This window comes from Chanos chanos, chromosome 4 (genome assembly GCF_902362185.1).
Source record: "Chanos chanos chromosome 4, fChaCha1.1, whole genome shotgun sequence".
NCBI lineage: Eukaryota > Metazoa > Chordata > Actinopteri > Gonorynchiformes > Chanidae > Chanos > Chanos chanos.
In genome coordinates this window covers 38,708,268-38,730,415 of record NC_044498.1, presented here as the reverse complement: position 1 = coordinate 38,730,415, position 22,148 = coordinate 38,708,268, and the positions used below count along the sequence as shown (strand labels likewise).

Genomic DNA, 22,148 nt, shown 5'->3' with positions numbered 1-22,148 from the left:
GATGGATTGCACGGTGTCAGTAGAATGGGACATGTAGGATGGTGAGTGTGTGTGTCAGCACTGCTCTGATTGGAAGCAGGGAGAGAAGGCAGTCTGGCCATGTCTCCAGCGGTTTCTCTGGAGCGACTCCCAGTCGGGTTCCTGTACCTCCTTTATCATGATGGTTCACGGTGAGAGAGAGGGAGAGAGCTTGAACATGTTATTACGTTTGCTCGTGCGCGCGCGCGTGTGTGTGTGGTTGCGTGGGAAGCTCCACGATGCCTTGGGTTGAGTCACGCCTTCAGCTCTTCACCTCTTCGCCAACACCCCCCCCTTTTACTGTGACAGCATGCACTTCAAAGGGCCTAGACAGGGACTTCAAAAGCCTGGCTCGCACTTTGAACACCATGCCAGCCTCTAGAAACATCAGTGCTCCAACAGTCTGCACGGAGCGTGCTCAGTACTGATCAGTGTCTGATTTAAACCCAGGACATGGGCTCCCTGTGACCCTGCACTGCACTACAATGTGTCACATCAGGAGCTGCTGTGTGCTTTCTGCCTGAGTGATACCCTCTAATCGCACTTCTCTGTGTTCCGTCATTATACACAAATATTTTCACGAAAGCTCACTTTTTCATACGATTTCAACGATGGCTCCTTCCGAACTGACAGCGGTGGAACACCATTCAGGTAATGTCAATTTTTTGTAAGACGCATGTGTTATAAATTCTAATAGCAGAACATTTATCACCATTCTTGTGTTTTCTTACAGGCTATATGATGTAGCACCGCAAACGCGAGGCATCCATCTTCCTCATGCAAATGACAATGAATGTCTTTCCGTTGTCATATTACGGCTTTGGCTGCCAGAGCCTCTGCCCAGTTTAAAATGATATTTACTGATAGGAGAGAAAATGCCTATCAAGACAGGTATTCATTCCTATTAGTTGCTCAGTCTCGCTTACAATTGGCTGCCATTTCAGTGGTTCTCGAAAGAGATGGCATTTGTTATACATCTGTCTTAAATGACAGATGGCATAAAGTAAATAAACATAAACAAAAACAAACAGTACATACAATTTAATGCCTAATGAGGAGTATTGTGGTCTAGAAAAAAAAAAAAAAAAAAAAAAAAAAAAACCTACTGCAAGGTGAATTTTTTTCCTCTTCAGATGGGTCTAGTTCTAAAACATTAGGCAAGCTTATTCAACAGGCCCAATCTGTCTGATGTAGCCGAAGTCTGTCGGTGACGGAGCCCGTCTGCGCTGGGTTCGAAACGCTTTATTAAACCGTCTGGTGATCGCAAACAGATCTGCAGCAGCCAAATAAAGTGTCACACTGAATTTTTCATCTGCAGATTAAACCTGTGTAGGCTTGAATTAGACCAAATTAGATGTGAAAATGAGAAATAAGGCAAACAGATGACTGGAGAAACCCAGTCCTATGGAGAATAGATCCAGATCCATGCGGTGGCATATGGGCGGCTGCTGCTACTTTGATTGTGATTGGGTCTCCTAGTGTGCTTTTCCACCCCAGCAGCTCTCTGCACAATCAGCCTGCGCTTTGGCGTTATAAAGGACGGCGCTGTTGTTTTGGAGCTGATTGGCCAGTCAGTACTTTTTGATAGGCAGTAGCAGCACATGGGAGAAAGAGTAAAGAAAAATGTAAAAAACAAGAAAAAAAACTGACGACAGAAAGAGAAAAACTATAGAACAAAAATTCTATAAACCAGATGTGGTGACAGTAGAGAGAAAAACAAAATCTGTTCAATATCTACAAAGGTAACGGAACTCACTTTAAAATAAGTTTTTAAAGCAAACAAAAGATAGATAAATATATAAACAATGTAAAAAGAAGAAGAAAAAGAAGAAAAGGTACAGAGACAAAACATGCACTTAGCTATCAGCGCATAAAATAACAAAACAGCCATTGTAATTGATTCATCCTGCTAGCAAAAGCCTACGACACTGTGACTATCCATGCCTGCCATTGTCAGTTATGGAAAAAAAATGTTCTCAGAAGTATTTCTGAAAAAGAAGAAGGATTTTTGCTCTCCTTGTTGTCCAATGCAATAAATGCACATGAAAGCATGGAAGGTTCTTTGATGTCCTATGATGTGAAAGATTAGGGGGCACTCAAGCCTGTGTTATAGTCAAAGATTCCGCCAGGCTGACCACCACTGCTCTAGGCTGCTTATACCTCATACCCTGGCACTGTACAGTTTCACAAAGGCTTTTCAGAGAGAATTTCACAGTGGGCATTAAGGCTTTTGTGTGCTCTGGAAGTCTATCAGGACCGCAGTCAGCTGGCTGGCGAGATAAACTCTCAGCTAATCAATCTCACATTCAAAAACATCTCTAACATCCACCCGCTCGGCCCAACATGCTCCGCGGTCAGATCTGTGTGTGTGTGTGTGTGTGTGTGTGCGTGTGTGTGTGCGTGTGTGTGTGCGTGTGTGTGTGTGTGTGTGTCAGAGAGAGAGAAAGAGAGAGAGAGAGAGAGAGAGAGAGAGAGATCTGTATTTTTGACCAAGTGTGTCTCTGCATATCTCTACAGAGAAAACATCAGATTTTCTAAGGAGGTTTGTGCTGTGCAGAGCCCTCACACTTGTCACAGGAGTGTTGATGTCTATTCAGGAAACGTGCAAGATGGAGGAGACACTTTCCACTAAGTACAGCAGCAAAGTCTCTCAAGGTAGGGGTGGGTGTGTGTGTGTGTGTGTGTGTGTGTGCGTGTGTGTGTGTGACATGACTGGTTCCTGAATACTGCTGTGAGTTAGTGTGCGTCTGTGTCACGTAAATGCCTCCTAAACGCTGTGGTGAGTATGTAAGTGTGTGTGGGTGTGTGTGTCACATCCTCTGTCAGCTCACTGTGTGCTGTCATTCATCACAGAAGCATAAGACCATCATATTACTGCTATTCTGTGTGTGTGTGTGTATGTGTGTGTGTGTGTGTGTGTGTGCCTGTACAAATCGGCATATTACTTAGTTCATCTTCACAGGTATGTCGGAGAGAGCCAGAGCAATAGAGTTAAATTCCACTGGTTTCCTGATTAAATGTGGTGTAGCAATGTGGTGCGATTGCTGAGGGTACAAAAATAATGGGTCAAGAAAAAGTACTGATAATTTTTTTCTAATGCTATTGCTTCTATATGCTCAAGTTCATGTTATTTACACTGATTTATGTGATCAGTGTGTGTGTGTGTGTGTTTCAGTAGGGTTGGGAGGTCAAGGTGTTCACACACAGGACCAGTCCGACAAAACCCCCTCTCAATTCAGCATGGAGAACAGACCATTCCATTTGTGCAGGGTATCCTTATACCATAAATCTCACTTAGTTGTATGCACCCTATTGAACCACACGCAGCTGTGATATATTAGTCTTACAAATGCAGGCATCATGGACATCAGGTAAAGAGCCTGGACATTACATTTACAAGCTCATCCTAATGTATCTTATTGTTCAGCCATTTTGCAATGCATACAAGCACTTACGCCTTGAGATGGTTTGGCCTAATAAATCTGCCTATCGCCTGCTTTGTCAAAGTCATTAGTCAAGCGGTACCACCTGACTGCACTGACTGAAGTGCTACAGTTAAAGATTCTCGTTTTTTCAAACATTACAAGATGTCAACATGAATCCAAAAGACATAAGAATAATCATTAGCTCTATTACAATTATCAAATAATCAGATTTGCAGTGGCACAGAAACATGTGCTGATTTTAAAATACTTTCTAAGGGCTAAAAGAAGAATTGAAGAACTGGAGAGAATCTTAGTCCTAACATGAGGCATATATGAATCCAAAAAACCAAAGGAATAGTCTTTTGTTCTTATTGGTGCTGAATAAGTAAAAAAAACCTAAAGGTACGATTTTTGAACAGTGAAGGATGTAATGGAATAAGCGAGTTTACAACGGAAATAACACAAAATTTCTGGCTGCTGAGTAGCTCATAAGACTGAGGGGCCCATTTGAATCAGATCCAGTCTGTCTGTTTTACACTTTTGACTAAAAGCAGCCCTGAGGAATCTTAAAATATTTCTGAGGTGTCTAAGCAGAGCTCTCTCTCGCTCTCTCTCCCCACGACGTTATGCTATAAATGCTGTCAAAGTGTTGAACTGGCTGGAGTTTTAGTTTCCTCTCTAAGACGAGAAGAAATCTGCCAAGAGCGTAGCATGCACAGTCCTCCATTCATCCTCTTTATCGAGACATAATATTTCTGAGCTCCAGCGCTTCTCCATGTTCAAAATCTTACTCCGCATAAACCATCATTTCCTCTGCGGAAAGATGAAGAGATATTTTACATTTTATCTAAGTTCTTGCGGATCAGTAAAGTATCATCAGACCTCAAGTGCGCCTGCTCGAGTGACAAAAACACTCCTGTATCAATTCTTCCTCCTCTTGACCAGAAATGTTGACATGGCAATCATATCACTGTCAAGTCATATATAACAACAGATAGAATGTTTGATCTTTCTCCCATGACTCATGCCATCACTTGACTTCTCTCCAGCCCCAAACATTTCACATTCGAATGCTAAGTTTAAGTTTAGTCCCAGCTGACCGTTGCAGTTGGCCATTGGAGTGTCATGCTGAAGACCCCCCCCCAAAAGAAAAAAGAAGAAGGAAAAAAAAAAAAGGATTAACAACAGTTGACTTAGACTAAGCTAAACTGCTCTCAGAGACAACCAAGGTACACAAATGTCTCATAACCATACAGTGGTCCCAGTCCAGCCTTCCCTGGCCGCTGTCCTCAGGAATTAATCTTAACGCTCTCTGGGTACTTTTCCAGCCTACAGGCCATCACACGACTCGCTTTCGTCTAATGATCACAACAAATGAAAGTGTCCTCTTCTCCAGTTTTGGCAGGTGGACTCGTTTGTTCACTGGCTGTCTGACACCCTTTGGCCACAAGCTTTGCTTTTTCAACAGGTTCTTTATTGTTTGACCTTGCTAGTGTTATGCCATTGAATTTCTTGGTAGACACAAGAAAGAAAGAAAAAAAAAACAATTCGGCACATACACATAACCAAATGAAAAGACATGATATGCTACATGATAGACAACATAGTTAAATATTTTAAATCATCCAAGCATCATTACTGGAAGTTACCTCCACATTTGTACATGGCGTCATTACCCATCTTTCTCTTTGCACACTGGAGGTCTCTTTATTAACAAATTGTTTAAGTGGAACCAGAACTTTTCATTCAAGTATCTAATTAGCATTACTACCGTCAACATCTCTGTGCATCTGTGCATTCAGTCCTTAAACAGCATTGTGATAACTTATTTCATTTACAAATTAATTTCTGCTTATTTCATCTAATGTGTCTACTTTCCCCTTGGCTTTTGGACTTGAAGTGCTTTTGTAACAGAGGGCCATTTAAAAGTTAACAGACCGTTTAGGAACTGATTTGAGAGAGATTGTTGTCTAATTTGATCAGCATGTGGAGAACAATCAAGTGAGGCATGTGTAATTATGGCTGTGTAATTTTGACCTTCACAAATACAACTAGAGGCTTTTGCCTCAGCATCCATACTAAGGAAAAATACACGCACGCGCGCACACACACACACAGGCACAAGCTACTCAACAGCAGCCACTCAACACTCTTTAGTGTTAAATGTTAACAGCTACAGTGCTAATGCTTAACCCTCTATATATTGGGATGAGGGATAATTATACATTATAAACAGTTCTAAACCAGTTTTAAACCAGCGGTCCCTACCTCAGCCTTGTTCTTCTTGAGCCAGTTCCTCACAGTCTTCAGCGCTATCTCTGCAGCAGGTTCATTAGGGAAACCTGAAGACGAAGAAAGCAAAACAACTCCCCGTGAGTCCCCATGACAGACATGACACAGCCAAAACATGCATTTATCATAGGTGGGATCAGATTTAAATACAACACATAAACAGCAGGTCTTTATCAATACACAAAATCTGTTGGATCGTTAGTAAATCACATGCACTCGTATTATGTCTGTTTCATTTATTACTTGTGCTCCCTCCAGGGAAAGAAATGAAAATTACCCTTGCGGAACTCGTGTCGTGTTATGTTGGGCACACCTTCTGTCCACCTTTCCCTAAACCTGCTCAATTCTAACCTTCACTCGAAATTTATTACTGCTGTTTAGCAATTGTTGGACGATTTACAAAACCTTTAATGTGCCTAAATGTGATCATTTATACTGTCCTCTGTCCTTGTTGAGTGTTTACCACTGCCACAACAGAGAAAAGTAATGACATATTGACCAGAGCGCATGAGGAATGGAACGGCTAACGGCTATATTAATCACTACAGCGATGCCAGGACGTGAGCTCAACCTCTGTGTTAACATAGCATATTGATTGTGAATAAATAGATTCTGGCTGCATTAATTTTTAATAAGGTGAGGGAGAGCCTGTGGAGCCATGCAGGGCTGCAGACGACACCAGTGCCTGGTCTCTGCCTTAAGCGCCTGCCTTCTAAAGCTCTAATTGATGTAGGCTTCGGGACTACGGCGGCTATGAGGGATTTAGGTTCGTCTGTTCCTTTATTTTCCCCCCTCCGACCCCTCTTAAAAGTCTTCAGCAGTCACCCTGTCCGTCATGACCCTCGGTCTCCGTCTTTCAGCACCAAACAATTTTCCAATCGCAAAGACGAGGGGACCGCATCATAGGACAGATACTCACTCTATTCTCTCTCTGACACCCCAGCCCCTCCCTTTCGCTCTCTCCACTGTTCGCCATGTTCTCTTTCTCACACGCATCTCTCTCTCTCTCTCTCTCTCTCTCTCTCTCTCCCTCCCCCTCTTTTTTTCTCTCTCTCCTTTCTCTCCATAGTTCCCTCAGCCTCTCACCTTCTCCACTATCTGTCACCTATGTCACCCTCTCCTTTCTCTCTCCAGCAACCAGGCAGCTGTGCTCTAAGGCAAGCTGTGGGTGCACACCACGTGTGTGTGTGTGTGTGTGTGTGTGTGTGTGTGTGTGTGTGTGTGTGTGTGTGTTGAATATCAGTGTTCACTGTGCCTAGGCTTTGCTGTAGTTCAGGGAACTGGTTATCTGGGCACCCTTTCCTCTAACCTTCCTTCTTCTCCCTGTGTGCTCAGAGTTTTTCAAAGAACATTTCTCTGGCGATTCTTATAACTAAATGCAAGTGAAGACATAAAGAAAGAAATTTTGTTTGTACAGTGCTGCTTCTTCTATGAAATGAGCTTAAAAAAAGGTAAGATGCTGTCAAAAATGCCGAGTCACACGTGAAAGAACTTTGCACATGCAAGTAAACAGATTCATCACAAAATACAGAGGTCACGTCCTCTAACTCTCTGCTACTTTAAGAGACACTTCTTTTGGACAAGGCACCTTCACAGCACACACATTCTCTCTTCTTTATTCCAAGACATAGGCAATGAAAGCTAAAGGAGGTCAGTATTTTTTTTTGGTATTATGACTACTACAAATGAATTGTTGATTTACATTTCATGGACATTTTAATGTAAGATGTGAGGGTAAAATCTTTGTATTTGTGTGGTAAAGAGAGAGAGAGAGAGAGAGAGAGAGAGAGAGAGAGAGGGGAGAAGAGAAGAAGAGAAGAGACAGAGAGGGGCCACTGTGGCACTGTGATATATGCCAGCAGAGCTCTGGGAGGCAGTGGCATAGGTACACAGGGTCAGCAGCTGTAGTCACAATCCATTCCAAGCTTCCTCTGATAATTTGCTCCTCTCCTCCACCTGCTCTAGCTGCTTGACTCACTCCACAACACTGACACACTAAAAGCCCTTTCTCCATCCTCCTGCTGACAACCTCTTATAGCACTAATGTTCACTTATCCCAGAAAAAAGCAACCTCTGAATAGAACAGTGCAAGGACACATCACCTAAAGTAACATGGTGCTTATTTCTTAAGGTAATGTTTACAATTTAAAATGTTTTGGCCTAAAAAAAATACAAAAGATTTTTTTTAATCTCATCATCCTTATGGGGTTCTTCAAAGCACGTGTGCTCGGACACTTTATTTCAAATGTTTTCCTCAGTGTTCTGCAAGAAAGCAAACCGTTTTTTTTTTTAGGGTCAGAAATGAAAGTATGTTTGCTCTCTAAAAATGACATATGACGTGCAGGACAAAATAAATCTCTTTCCCTCTCTTTATGTTAGTGAGACGTAAGTGAAAGCCAGTCTGTGTTGGGGGGCGTGGCACGGGCCATAGTCTGATGGCTTGGTCTCCTGAGTGCTAACTGGACTCTGTTATATCTAATGGTGGGAGCAGCTCTGAACGGGGAGGATTCGTCTTTGTGAGTTGTGGTGATGGGCACTTTACAGCTGAGCTCCACTGATGAGTACTCCTGTGGCACTCTGTTATTTCAGTTGTAGTTTTTTATTTTTTTTTTCCTACTTCATCGTGTGAGGATTCGCCAGAGAGACAGAGAGAGGGAGAGAGACAGGAAGATGAGAAAAAAAAACATTACAGGATACAGAAGTAGTACAGGGGGACTGCTTAGATGCCTTGTCTCTATTAAACAGTTGGAGAGAGGCAGTGTGTCACAAAACAAAACGCCAGCACAAACTGATACAAGCAGAAGTTGTTCAATAATTACTCAGGATGTCTGGCAATGACTTGGCATTGGACAACTTTTGTGAGCTTTAGTGTGACCCTTAAATGAACCCAGACTACAAAGAATGCTTGAGAGCACACTGTAAACTTTGCTAACTGTGTGAAACTTTAAAACCATCTAGGCTGTCAAAAGGAATACTAACGGAGAAAGAGATCTTTTAGGCTTGGCAATTGAAAAGGTGTTCACACGCAGTATCTCTTATCTCTGAGAAAAGCTGAGGATGAGAAAGACAGAGACAGAGAGAGTGACCCATATTTGAATGGAAGGAACACACGCAGACTCAAAAAACGACCAGTCTCAAGAGGTCTGTCGGGGTGTGACCTTGGATTCATTCCACATAGGTGGTGACAGGTTCGTCCTACATGCTAAAATTATCAAGTAACATATCATTCCTCTTTAAAGCACACTGAACTGAGACCAATCTGAACTTTGGCTTATACCATTCACACATGTACACATATACACTTCACAAAGGGCTTAACTGGGCTGAATCTGCTGTCCCCTAAAATTTAGTGTTTTTCCCCTCAGTAGTATCATCCATAGTCATTCTAAATCAAGGTTCTATTTTTCTTTTAAACAACGTCACTTAACTCAACTATGTATGTTCATGCTTAGGGTATGGTTCAACATCCTAAAACTGTTATAGTATTTAAAATTGAAAGATAAAAAAAGGCGAGACAATTCTACAGAACAATTCAGAGTGTCTCTACCCACACTCTTTATCCTGTCTTCCTTGAAGAAAACCCTTACACTTACAGCCTGGGGATCCTGGATTTGGGAGCTGCCAGTCATCACTAGTGAGAGATAAGATGTCTTGAAAGGGTCTTGTCCTAATCCTATACGGAACAGGGGGCCAGGAATCACCCAGCGAAAACATTTACAGGGTCTGACCTCTCTGATCCTTTCACTGCTGTCTGTGCACAGCTCAAACACGCTGGCACAACCTGGATGGATTACTGTCACATATCTGCCATAGCCAGCAGTGCCCAGCTAAACCTCAGTGTCAACAACTCTCAAATCCACCTGAACACAGGACATATACTGAAGTGCAGCAGGTAGAGCTAGCGGATAGATAGCAGTAACGAAGAGAGAGAAGCCACTTCCCATGACACACAGTGCGTAGGAACTGGATTGTCACATATATACATAGCTCTAAATTTATTAACAAGAAACCTCTTTTTTCTGTTTTCCTCAAAGAAGCTGGACACTAAATAAAAACTATTTGGTCTTGTACTGATAAGAAGGTCATGAAAACTAATGGAATCTATCATGTATCAAGGTTTTTATATAATGATTGTCATTCATTCATTCATTCATTTCACAACTCCCTAGGCTGATGGTTCATAACTGTTGCAATTCATTCAGCACTTAAACAAACAAACCAACAAACAAACAAACAAACAAACAAACAAATAATCATCACATGATTACCGCTGAAACTATCTAGGCTACTACTTCTTTCTGAGAGTTATGATGGAAAGACATGTGTTGTGATCAACAGAGTGTGACAGTGACACAAAAGCAACAGAGTTGTGCATAACCATGAGTACATTCTTTCTTCTGTTGCTTTGATGAAAGTCCATTATGTTGCCAATCTGTGTAATGTTCATGCAGAGCAAAACTAAAATTACGTGTGAAGTGTTTTAATTAGCTGTCCAGGTAACCCACAACTATTCTGAAGCATAGTGAATGCTAATTAATCCATTTCAGTGCTCCTATAATGCAATAGCGCTAATTATTTGGCAAATAAACATTTTTTTTAACTAACTGCAAAGATTCACACTGCTTTTTAGAGCACCAAGCTTTCGTCATGTCCCTGTGGTGACAGGCTAGAATTTGAAACAGTGTTGAAGAACTTTCCCGTACCTTCACTAGCGTAACTGCTGCCTAGCCTTCAAAATCCTCAGGTTGTCTGGTGCTAGCATGCTAGCACCGATGAAATGTTAAGGCAATGAGGCATAGCTGTCTTGTTTCAGGCGCCCTGATCTCATCAAGCTAAGAAATTGCACAGATTTTTTCCACACAGGCATGCAGTGAGTCTTTTCTTCTCTTAATTTGTTCTCTGGCTACAGTGAAAGATGAACCAAACGCTAATTCATTTGCTCTTTGCAGCTTATCTGTATGCTTGGTTGAATATATCAGGGCACAGTGTGACACTGTCATAAGAGACGGGCTGTTAAAAAGTCTGAATTGGTGAAATGTAATTGCGGTTCTCCCCTCCCTCCCCCTGCCCCATGAAATAATGGAGAAATTAACCTGTGTGCTTCAAGGCAAATGGATTTGGGATTTTCAGATATGAGGCTGAGTCAGAGGAGTGTTGTGTGTGTGTGTGTGTGTGTGTGTGTGTGTGTGTGTGTGTGTGTGTGTGTGTGTTTGCGTCCGTGTAGTCCCGACAGGTTGAATTTAAGTGTCTTTCAGGCCTGAATGATAGAAGCAATATCTTCTCTTGCATATTTAGTTCCTGTTTTTGCATATGTTTGTAAGTTTATGAGATGAATAAAGAATTTAAGATAGAATTTAAAGGTGAGAGGTGTGTGTGTGTGTGTGTGTGTGTGTGTGTGTGTGTGTGTGTGTGTGTGTGCACGCGCATGTGTGAGGGTGAGAGAGAGTGAGAGAGAGAGAGAGAGAGAGAGCGCTCTGTCTGTCTAGGCAGTTTGGCTCCGGCCTGCCTATCAGTTCAGATCTTGTAAGACATTGAAAGGTGTCTCCCCCTTGGAAGGAATAATCCATTTGAACTCAGGTCATGTGGTGTTGATTGATGGGCTACAAAAGCAGCACTTAATAACCTCTATCATACTGTCCGACCCTTGTGCCCGCACTGACCGCCAGTTTGTTTATGGGTGGTACCTCTGACACGCTAAGCGCACAGAAAATTCTGCTGCAGCTAATGGGCTGGACTGAGGGATTGGACTGTCAGGTAGTAGTGAGGCCTCATTTTTCTCCTAGCTTGTCCATTTTACTCTTTGAACCCCTCTGCAGACTCCACCCACTGCTCTCCAATCATCTGTCAGCGATGACTGAACTTACACTGGGGAAAGAGAGGGTGTCAATTATCATTATACACCCTGACAAAGCTGTGTGCTGACCAGGATGATGCATAAGAGAGAACATAGCTCGGACATCGTCTTCGATAATAGCCATGTTGGTTATGGATATAAATTGTTCTCCATATGGCTGAAAAAACTGGGTCAAGCTCCCCGTTATTCTGGCACAGTGTCTACTGTGTGAGACATTTATGACTTTTCAGACATCTAATAACATGATCACCTTCTTTCTCTAACAACATTAAGAACAACTGTCAAAGAAAACAAAGTGCAAAGTGTAAAACCATTCAGAGAAAAAAAATCTTAAAAAATTAGGTTTAGAGGGCAACCATACCAAGGAGAAATATTCAGGTTATTAGCCATTTGATAATGATAAAAGGGAAAGTTCTGTTTGCTTTGAAATTCAATTTTGTTCGTATTTTTCAGATGATTGCTGAAATTAATCAGCTTTCAACATACTTGACAGGCAGCTGTGGAGTATGGATAAGCTGTTTATTCATTGAAAAGGCCATTTAATTGAGCCTGCTGTATCACGCGTAGATGTAGTGTAGTCAGTGGCTTTGAAGTGAAGAGCTTGTGGTCTAGTTGTGTGACAGGCTCCTGCTGGCTGGGCTAGCACAGCTAAATTAACATCATTTATTGCTAGTGTATGTGGCACAGCCGCCTAATGCTCTATACCCACACTCTAACACTACACTGCAGCTATACACAAACGAGATGTAATTAGGAGAAATGAAAGTAATAACGGCTAAATACGGCTAAACGAAAACTGAGGCCCGCGTCAGAGTTAGTGGAAAGTCAAGGAGAGGTAAACAGTGCTAATGGAATGTAACCGCTCTCCTCCCCCGTGTTGAACTAAGGCTGGAACGACTCCCTAAGACGTTGGAACAGGACGACATAGCACGATCAGACTCTCTTTATCTCTCCCTCAGAGAAACACACATACAACACGAAGAAAGGGAGAGAATGACTGAAGTGGGAAAAATATAAATAGAATGAGAGAAAGGGGGAGAAGAGAAAGAGTGAGCGAGAGGGAGGGGGGAGAGAGATAGAAAGAGAGGGGCAATAAATGTACCTACCATAAATTCCTGTAGAGATGCATGGAAAGGCCTGGAAAATGAAGGACAAAAAAAACCCATTATTTTTAATGAAACCATGTCCACAACATGAGCAAACAGACACAGACAATACCTACTGACTCAACTCTACACATATATGGAAAATTAGCAAAAATCTGCATTCAAGCTTGTGCCCAACCAGACAAAAGGTTAAAACATACATATTTCGTCTTCATTTTTTTTTTCATTTCCTGCAAAGCTTGCAGTTTGACAGCATATATGAAATTTATTAAGTCAAACTTAATCAAATCCACAACATGCACAGCCCCGATTCATCTAATATCAAATGTTTCATGAGTGCCAGCAGGGATAATTATAATTGCACTTTTACATGTAACACTGAAACATATTTCAAACCTTCTTTATGCAAAACATCTATGTAGTATTAAACGGAAACCCAAATGAACTTCAAGCACCAATTCTAAGAGCACTGTGCTGTGCTTTAATATTGTAGACACTGTGAATAACTTATCTATATTATTCAAAGGCTTTCAGAAGATGAGTGAAGTACAAACCACATATAGCTGATCACAATACAAACAGACCCCGGTGAAATCCCTGTTAACAGAAAGCTTTACACTTTTAAGAATTATCTCGGCTAGTGACCAACTCAAATATGAGTGACATACTAAATTCCATTATAGATTATTTGAAACAGGAAGAAACTAGCAGTGACCCGAAGAAATCCTGTATGTGGTAAAATTTTTACTTTGTGAAATGTCTGGACTTCATTTTTAACTGTTCTACACAATTTCCACTTCTTTCAATCAAAACTCAAGTTTTACCATTTAAGAATACATATGAATAAGAAAAGCAAGAAAATAGCTTTTAATGATTCTGCAGCACTCTGCTTTGAGTCTGTTTACAGTTCCATTCATAGCTAGAGCATCGCAGTATCTCTCATCAGCGTTCACCTGAATTGGTGTTTGATTGATTACTTTCATTGTCTGGACAGACTCATTCGAGAGATAAACCGATCCGTGTTTTATTTTCTTTTTTTCCTCCCCAGGGATTTATTAATGTTGAAAGAATGAAAACATAGCAACATAAAGAGATCATTTAATTTATGTCGGCAAGCAAAAAAGAAGCTGCAGCCCCGGTCTAACAGCAGCACAGACAGACAGAAATAAGCTATCAACACATTATTACATATTGTAATTAGAAATAAGTGGCTTAAACAGTCAAATTACTGCAAAACTGCTTCATCATTACAAGAAAAAAACTAACAAAACCAAATAAAACAAAAACAGAAAAACAAAAAACACCAAGAAATTCACAAAATAGAGCACTTAAAAAAAAAAAAAAGTATGCGTGTGTGTGTATATGTCTATGTGTGCATATATATATATATATATACACACACACACACACACACACACACACACACATACATATATATATACACACACACACACACACATACACATACACATACATACATACATACATATATATATATATATATTACATAAAATACGTATTTTTTATGAATCCATCTATTCATCTGTGGTTTTCAGCAGACTGTGAAATGCATTTCAAAGGATGTGCCATGGCTTTCATCCGCTGTTTTAATTAATCTGACGAGTGATTAACCAGAGGTGCAACATCAGCCTGGTCAGAGCCGCTTAGAAACGATTTCAGTGAAGTGTAGATCACCATACGAACGAACAGGTAAAGCTCAAACATGATAATTACACACTAGCAAATATTATAACGCCTGGAACGGATCCATCCCAAAACCTGCAGTCTAGCTTGACAGCACCAACGCCAGCTTTAGTCATAGATTTTTCTGGAACTTTGATAGGTGAGCGGGTTTCTTGCGATTTTAAATGTGTCTGCAGCATACGTGCCCCAGGAGCTGTTACACTCAATTATGCTGAAGTCATTAACACAGAGACACAGCAGAGATAAGCACTGGGGATGAAGAAGACTGGCAAAGAATTTAAAGTCATAAAGAGCAAGAAAGAGGTGTAAGAACATCGTTTTAAAAAGTCTCTAAAATCCATGTGCATTCATCCTCCTCTCCTCTGTCTCTTACTACATTCACTCTAAAACACAAGCGTGCTGAAAAACAAGACACAATTTCTGACGTCTTTATTACAGCGAGGCTGTCACTTTCAAAATGAGTACTCTCCACTAGCTTCCCTCCCATTTTGAACACTAATATGTGGAATCTTGGGGATCGAAGTGAGTAAATAAACAAACAAACAAACAAAAGCAGGTGAAATTATTGACATGAAGCTAATCATTACATTTTCTAGATCGATCCTACAGATTACCTTAATTTGCTCGCTCAGTAGAATAAATACACAAGTCTCCATTCTCATATTCAATCTGTTTAACTCAGCCTTTTTCAGTTGAATAAAGGAAAACAAATGTTGGGATTAAGTACCTCTCTAAAATCTCACCTATGATTTAATCCACTTTTTAAAACACAGAAGGCCTGAGAGTGACAAACATAATGCAGAGCATAGCTGATTCATAATAACCATCCATTCAAAAAGATTAATTAATAAATAAATAAAAAATGTAAAAAATCTTCAGTGTAACAGTTCAGGTTTTGCGGTACTTTGCACTAGAGGTATTACAGGAGTGGATTCACAGGAGTGAATTTAGAACTGAGTGTGATCATTCCTCTTTACTTCTGTCCTCTGCAGGCTTATCTCCCATTTATCTTTTAAAGTGTATTAATAAACAGTAAAGAGAAAAAGATTTATTGGAAGTTCTCATTTATCTCTCCAAAGTAGCTGAATGCATGCTTTAACCTAGCATTCATCAAAATAGGTATGACCGCTCTGCTAACACAGGACAGTGACAAATGCAAATTCACAAACAGTTATGCAGTCAACAATCTATTTAAGGAGTACTAACATTAGTGGAAAATTAGACATAACATAAAAAGTGTTAAAACTGTGTGAATCTAGGACTAACAGCTTTTATATTTTCCATCTGACCTTGTGAAGTTGTGTTTAATGACACTCAAAGAGGCTGCTAATAAGCTTTTGTTTTAAAAATGTTTTGAAGTGTGAGTGTGAGAATCTCCCTCCCAGACAAGTGTTTTACATGTGCAAAACAAAGCCTGCTATAATTGCACTAATACTGCGGTGGCAAAACATTAACTGGAAATGAATAAATGAATAAAAAAAAAAGACAGAAAATAACAATACATACACGGAGACCCAGCACAATTTCAGGTGACAGCTGCACAAATCAAAGGGAGTGGGGGCTTTTGCTGAGAACAGACAGGGCTCCCGCGGAGTCCTGACATAACGGGCATGATTAAAAACTGTAGCTTCCACATACAATTAAAACATCAAACAATAGAATGCAAAGTCTGTGTTCCGTCACTAAATGTAGGCGTATCACCTGGCACCCTGGTTTTCACACATATCAGTCTTTCTGAACATCAGACGCAGAGTTCAGTTTTTATTATTTTCCATGCCATGTGTTGTAGTTCCAGCTGTCAAGATCAATATTTCAGTTGAATCTTTTTACCGAAGCCTTGACCTTTCCAGACGCTCGTCTTTGGTCTGACTCAAACTATCCATGATGAGGCATGGAGAAAAAAAAGTCCATTTAAAGCTCAGGTCTTTTTCACAGAGAAAACCAGCAACAAAGCATTAAAATCGTACATGGAATTCAACTAAATGAAACCAAATGCTGCTTTGACAGATAAGATGGTGAGTAAACTTAACATTTCACAATTCCAGTTGAAGGATAACACATATACCAAGTTATATATACAAACCAGAATTTTCACCGTTTCACATGACCGTCTACTATTCATTTTTACAGTCACAATAATAATGCTCTGTGCATTTCACCTTGACCATGAATATTTGAGGACAGCGGGAGTGGTAGGGGTTATTCCAGGTTCAGAGACATCTTAATCACTTTCTATAGTTCCCACTCAAAACTGAACTAAATATTCATAAAAATACAGTTAAACAACTCTTGGTGGGTGGAATCCTTTGTACTATATCAAACAGTGCACAAAAACAGCTTGATCATTTTACATGAATACAGATCTTGGTGGCACTTAGCTCCTTTGGGATAAATTGTTTGATTGGATCTAAAGCCGTTAGGCTTTGTTCCCACAACAAAAACAAAAATCTCCCCTGGGTAAAGTTCCTTTAAGTTAACAATCATGACTCATCTGCCAGCAAGACAATAACACAGAGTCGGAGTGATCAATTAAACTGGGCTTTCTATCCGTTAGCGAGCTAATCCATTACCGAGTATCGATCTAAGAGGGAGGAGAGCAGTAAGTAGTCACTTTTACTGGTATTGTAAAAATTCACCCCAATCTGACACCTCTAGGACTTGCAGGAACCTGACGTAACTGCCTCAGAGCGGGTTTATCACACGGGAAGGGGCTGGCAGAGGTAGGGTACAGTAAAATCAAATAAACTTGCCATAAGAGGAGCTTTTATGACCGACCAACCTCTGTTGACTGCTTAGCAAAAAACCTCTGTTCTTTCTCTAAATCAGTTTTAAAAAAGAAAAGAGAAAACAAATAAGATATGAGTGTGTTCCAAATGCTGACCATCTTACAGCAAATCCGTGCTTGTAATATAGGTAGCTATAGAATGATTCCCCCCCCCCCATTCTGTTTCTGCCTTAGGGTTTTTTTCTTCTTTTTCTTTTTTTTCAATAAGCCGAGTTGAATCTTTTCTTAATGGGTTGTGAGTATAGACTTTCATCATCACCAAGATTGCATCCAACTCCAACGTCACAAGAGGAAACTGTCTATATGCGGTAATTGCATATTGACTGTAACTGATCATCGGCAATACGCTCAATGGTGTTTAATCTATAATGTCTTTCCATAGAGCAAACGACAGCTACGACTACCTTGCATAAATTACATATGCTAATCAGCATAAACAGAGAAAAAGCACCCTACATAAACAACTGCTTAGAAAACAAAACTATGTTTCATATAGTCTCTCTAGTCTAGCGTGTTTGAATAAGACCGTTTACGCAGCGTCTGAGAGTAAACAGATTTAGACTGGTTAAGTACAGCAGTCACAGTGTGCCCAGCACTGTGCCTGAGGTAGCTGGCATGATTTGGCTGTTTAAGTCTGCATAGTCAGGCCACTACTGCCTGCACTACACAATCTGTTACCATACTACATGAGGGTATTTATATGGGAGCCTGGAGTTAATTAACAAGGCTGACATTATTGCACTTCATTGGTGACTTATGATCCCTGGATGGTGTTATTATTATTATTTTTTTTTTTGTCTGTCAGTTCATTAGGTGCGAATCAGTGAGTCCTCCCATGCTTTAACACAGGCCCACGCCTGCTAGTTTGTTGCTTATTTTCCTTGCTTAGGAAGCGTATGGAAATTGGTCACCAGGGAAATCATTCTATTGCAATTGCTCCTCCCTAATCAATCACCATTCCTTTTTAAGTCCTTCCCTCACACAATTTAAGCAGCACAATGTATGACTGTGGAGTCTAATTGAACAAACACACACACACACAGACACTCACATACACACACACATACACACACACACACACACACACACACACACACACAGGCACACACACAGGAACACACGAAGGCACACACAGACACGCATTGTCGAATTCAGATATACTACATATTTCCCTCCTAACAAACTGAAATCTTCAGGGTTTTGCAGTATACATCCCAGACTATGCTACAGTGCTCTGAATGATTCTAAAAGAAATTGAAGTACATCTCCTAAAGATGGCAGTTATACATCCTTCACTTCACAAGTGCTTTGAGGCCATGGTCCACTTAAAGACGATGTGTACCGTAAGCAGGAAACATATGAAACACGCATGTTCCATCTCAGTCAAACTACTGACATTTTCAAGGTTGTAATGTCCCATAAGGAAGAACTGACCATCCGAGTAATGTCAGAGCCAGAACCGGCGCCTGCATTACTACAGTAATAGACATATGATAAAGCTACACTTCATAATAGTTCCTGCCCCTCAACTAATGCCCAGGGCAGGGGTTTCTCTGTGCCAGTTGCCATAGGAACACTCAGTTTAAAGCTCTGACCCCCTGCTCAGAATCTTGGAGTGTGTTTGCTCAAGAGAGCTGCGGGTATGAATCTCGGTGGTGAAAAGGAGAGACCTTGTGCAAATGAAACTCACACTGCAAATGTTTCCAAACCAGACACACATTCCTGAGCCTTGACACATTCGACTCATGAGAAGAATGCATGCTCCCTTTTGACTTAACAAAACGTCCAGGTTACACAGCAAGCAAATCCTAGCTTTAGGCAGATGCTTATACAATTCACTACATTTGAACAGAGGTGCCCAAATGCAGTGCCAACGATATTTCTTCTCTTGTTTGAGCAAATAACACTAGAGTATTGAGTGACAAAAAGTACGTTTCTTCCTATTCATGTGTGGTGAATGATCTTGATTGAAAAATGTCAACATTGACTCAAAAACAGACAACGGATTGAGTCAGATCACTGTTTTCCTTTTCTAAAGCAAGCTGACCGGACTAGGGGTAGATATGCTTGGCTTACTCTTTGCAAAACCACATTGCATGAAAGTGGTTTATCTCAAGCTGTTTGTATTTCATTTGTCTCTCACCACACAATCAAAGAGGAATTTCAACGCACATAGAGCGATTTCTTAACTGTAAAAAAAAAATATATATATATATCCACACACACAGCTGACTGTAGTCAAATCCAGAAATCCCACACAGTACAAAAGAATTTATCTCTTCTCAACATGGGAACAGTCAATTCTGAATGACAGAGATGATTTCAGGGCCGCCATGAAAATGTCTAACATACATTAGTTGCCATTAGTGATTCTCCTGTGTCAGAGTCACACAGCATGTACTGCTTTAAGTCCTACTCACCTCAGCTTTACATATAGCAGTGTTACCCTGCTGTGACCACACGATAACATTAAGACGATAATCACACGCACTGGAGCAGTGCCAGAGGCCTGTTACCACACAACAGGGTGCCTCTACACATGTATATTCAATAGTGCTTGTAAAAAAGTGCAGATATTGTACTGAAATATTATTATTTTCAGTCTCTTCATGAGACATATTAGGATAAGATCCCCACTTAAAGCGAATTCTGAAAAAGGACCAGTGAGTCTTTGAAAGGCCCACTTTCCTGTTAAAAAAAAGAAGTTGAATTGAGAATGGTTTTCTGAAATTTTACAATAACAGCATGTTAAAGTATAAAGAAGGGATCTATTAAACACTGTTGGCACAAAAAGATGCATTCTTCCATTTCTCTGTTTCCCATTCAGGAATGCGATGACCTCTGGATTACCATACTACATCTTCATTTTAAGAGGGAAATGACATGCTAAATTAGATGAGGACCAATTTCATTATTCAGAAGTACGCTCCTGCATTTAACAATCTGATCTGCTTGAGGTCAAACATCACATTTTTTTTTTCTCTCTCCCTGTATGTTAGCATAAGCTCCCATGAATACACTATACACTGCATGTAGAGTACAACAGATCTTAGACCAAATCTGGGAGTACAGATTAACATACTATCTCTGTGCCCTTATTTCAGCCAAAAAAGGCACAGCATTCCATGCCAGTGCTTCCAGCCCATTAAAACCCTGCTGTGGGGGTGAGACAGCATAGACTTCCTGACTGCCAGGTTGAACCAGGCTGATCTAGGCAATGCAGTGTGAGCTTTGTAGAAGATGGACAGGCACTGAGCTGCCTCAGGACTGGAGGAAACTCGGCCAGGAACAAAACAGAGCTAATTGACTGAGCATCTGGTCCACTGATCTTGATTAACACGCGATGACCACTTTTATGGCTGATCAGCTGCCCTTCACTCCAGCTGTCTCGGAGAGAAGCTGAACATCCATTCATCTCCATAGCCATTTAGGTGGAAATGAGAGTTTAACTCACAACCGAAACTCACACTCTATTGTTTTTCTGCGTTACACAACATCCGGCATCAGAAAAATGAGTGAAATCTTAAGGTCTAAACTTGTGCCTAGTTATGAGCTTCACAAAGATGACTTGAGTGGAAACCCTAACACAAAGAAATAATTCCTTGTCAAAAAAAAGCATCTATATATGCATATGATCTGCATGCAGATGTGATTCATTGGATCAGCAAGATCACTTGGAGGAACGGTATTAAATACCATAAAAGAAATACATGAAAGTAGGCCTATATGAGAGCTCACACAGTCCATGTAAAAAAAAAACACATAGAAGAAACGAATCAGAGACAATAACAAAACAAAATAAAGTAACAAAACAAAACAAAACCCAAAGGAGAGAGTATAGTGGATGCATGCTGACATGTCATTTTAATCCCACTTCTCAATTTGAAGTTGAAGGCAGATCTAAAGAACTCTCCAGTATGTTGTCAGACTCCCCCTCCATTTTAAAAATGCATCATATTGATTGCTTTGTTTCTGTTGGCGGGATGAAGGCTTTCTCTGCAGAGTGTGGTAGCATGTTTATCTCCTGGGCCCTGGAGACAAAGCTTCACTTTGACAGTCAAAATAATGGAGACACTGTCGTCCAATCCGCCTCAGAATCTCCTCTTTATTACAAAACGTCCAAATCAATTTCTTTAAAGCCCTGAACTTTACAATGATTAAGATCTTTCCTCTGACATGAAACTAATGGTCTTATTAAATGTTTTATTGTATTTATCATGAGAGCTATGGTATTATAAATTGAAGGAGGCATCCAGTTTTGCCTTTCAAAAGGTGTTGTTAAAATGTGAAGAAAAGAAATGAAAGAGGAATGAAAGTGTGTGGAATGACTAAACGATATAATTTTTTTTTTACCAGCAATTTTTTTTTGCATATGGCTTTATGAAAAATTCAGATGCAATGCATGTCTTTACAATCAAATTCATGCATCTCAACCAAACATTTGCAATGCCCAAGGACACCATTTTACCTTCTTTCTGTACCAATCAAGATGTGCTGAGTTAATGTTGAGCATTAAAAAGCTAAAATTCATTGGTATGCATGGGGAATGCCATACAGTGTTATATCTCCGCCTGGGTTATAAGATCCAGTGAGAACTATCAAAGAGCCAGGTATCTCTTCGGGCTTTCTAACAGGTATTGCCTCTTACATATGTCTGAGCGTAACCTCGGTGAACAAATATTCTAACACAGACAAGGAAAACATTCAGTCTTTTACAGAACGAATTTGCTCAAAGAGCTAGGAAGATGAAAGCACATTTTTCTATGACTTTCCTATGTAATTATGCTATCGCTTGATGTGATAAGTTACGAGAGCATCTGCTTTATAAAGTCAGTCATTTAAGAACAGTTTATTTATATCAAATAAATACATTTCGTTTTTCATTATATATCCAATAAAAACAAGATGGAAAGCCCCAAATGAACATTATTTTTTTTTAACTCATAAATCATAAAGTATCATCT

General features: G+C 40.3%; 1 protein-coding gene across 1 annotated transcript in view; it reads right to left on the bottom strand.

Moving 5' to 3' along the window:
- Positions 1–22,148, bottom strand: part of macrod2 (mono-ADP ribosylhydrolase 2) — a 399,802-nt gene that overhangs the window by 83,039 nt on the left and 294,615 nt on the right. The window contains exons 7-8 of the mRNA XM_030770327.1: positions 12,696–12,726; positions 5,712–5,785 (exon numbers count right to left, since the gene is read on the bottom strand). Of these exons, the coding sequence (XP_030626187.1) occupies positions 5,712–5,785; positions 12,696–12,726 (105 nt within the window). The remainder of the gene's footprint in view (positions 1–5,711; positions 5,786–12,695; positions 12,727–22,148) is intronic.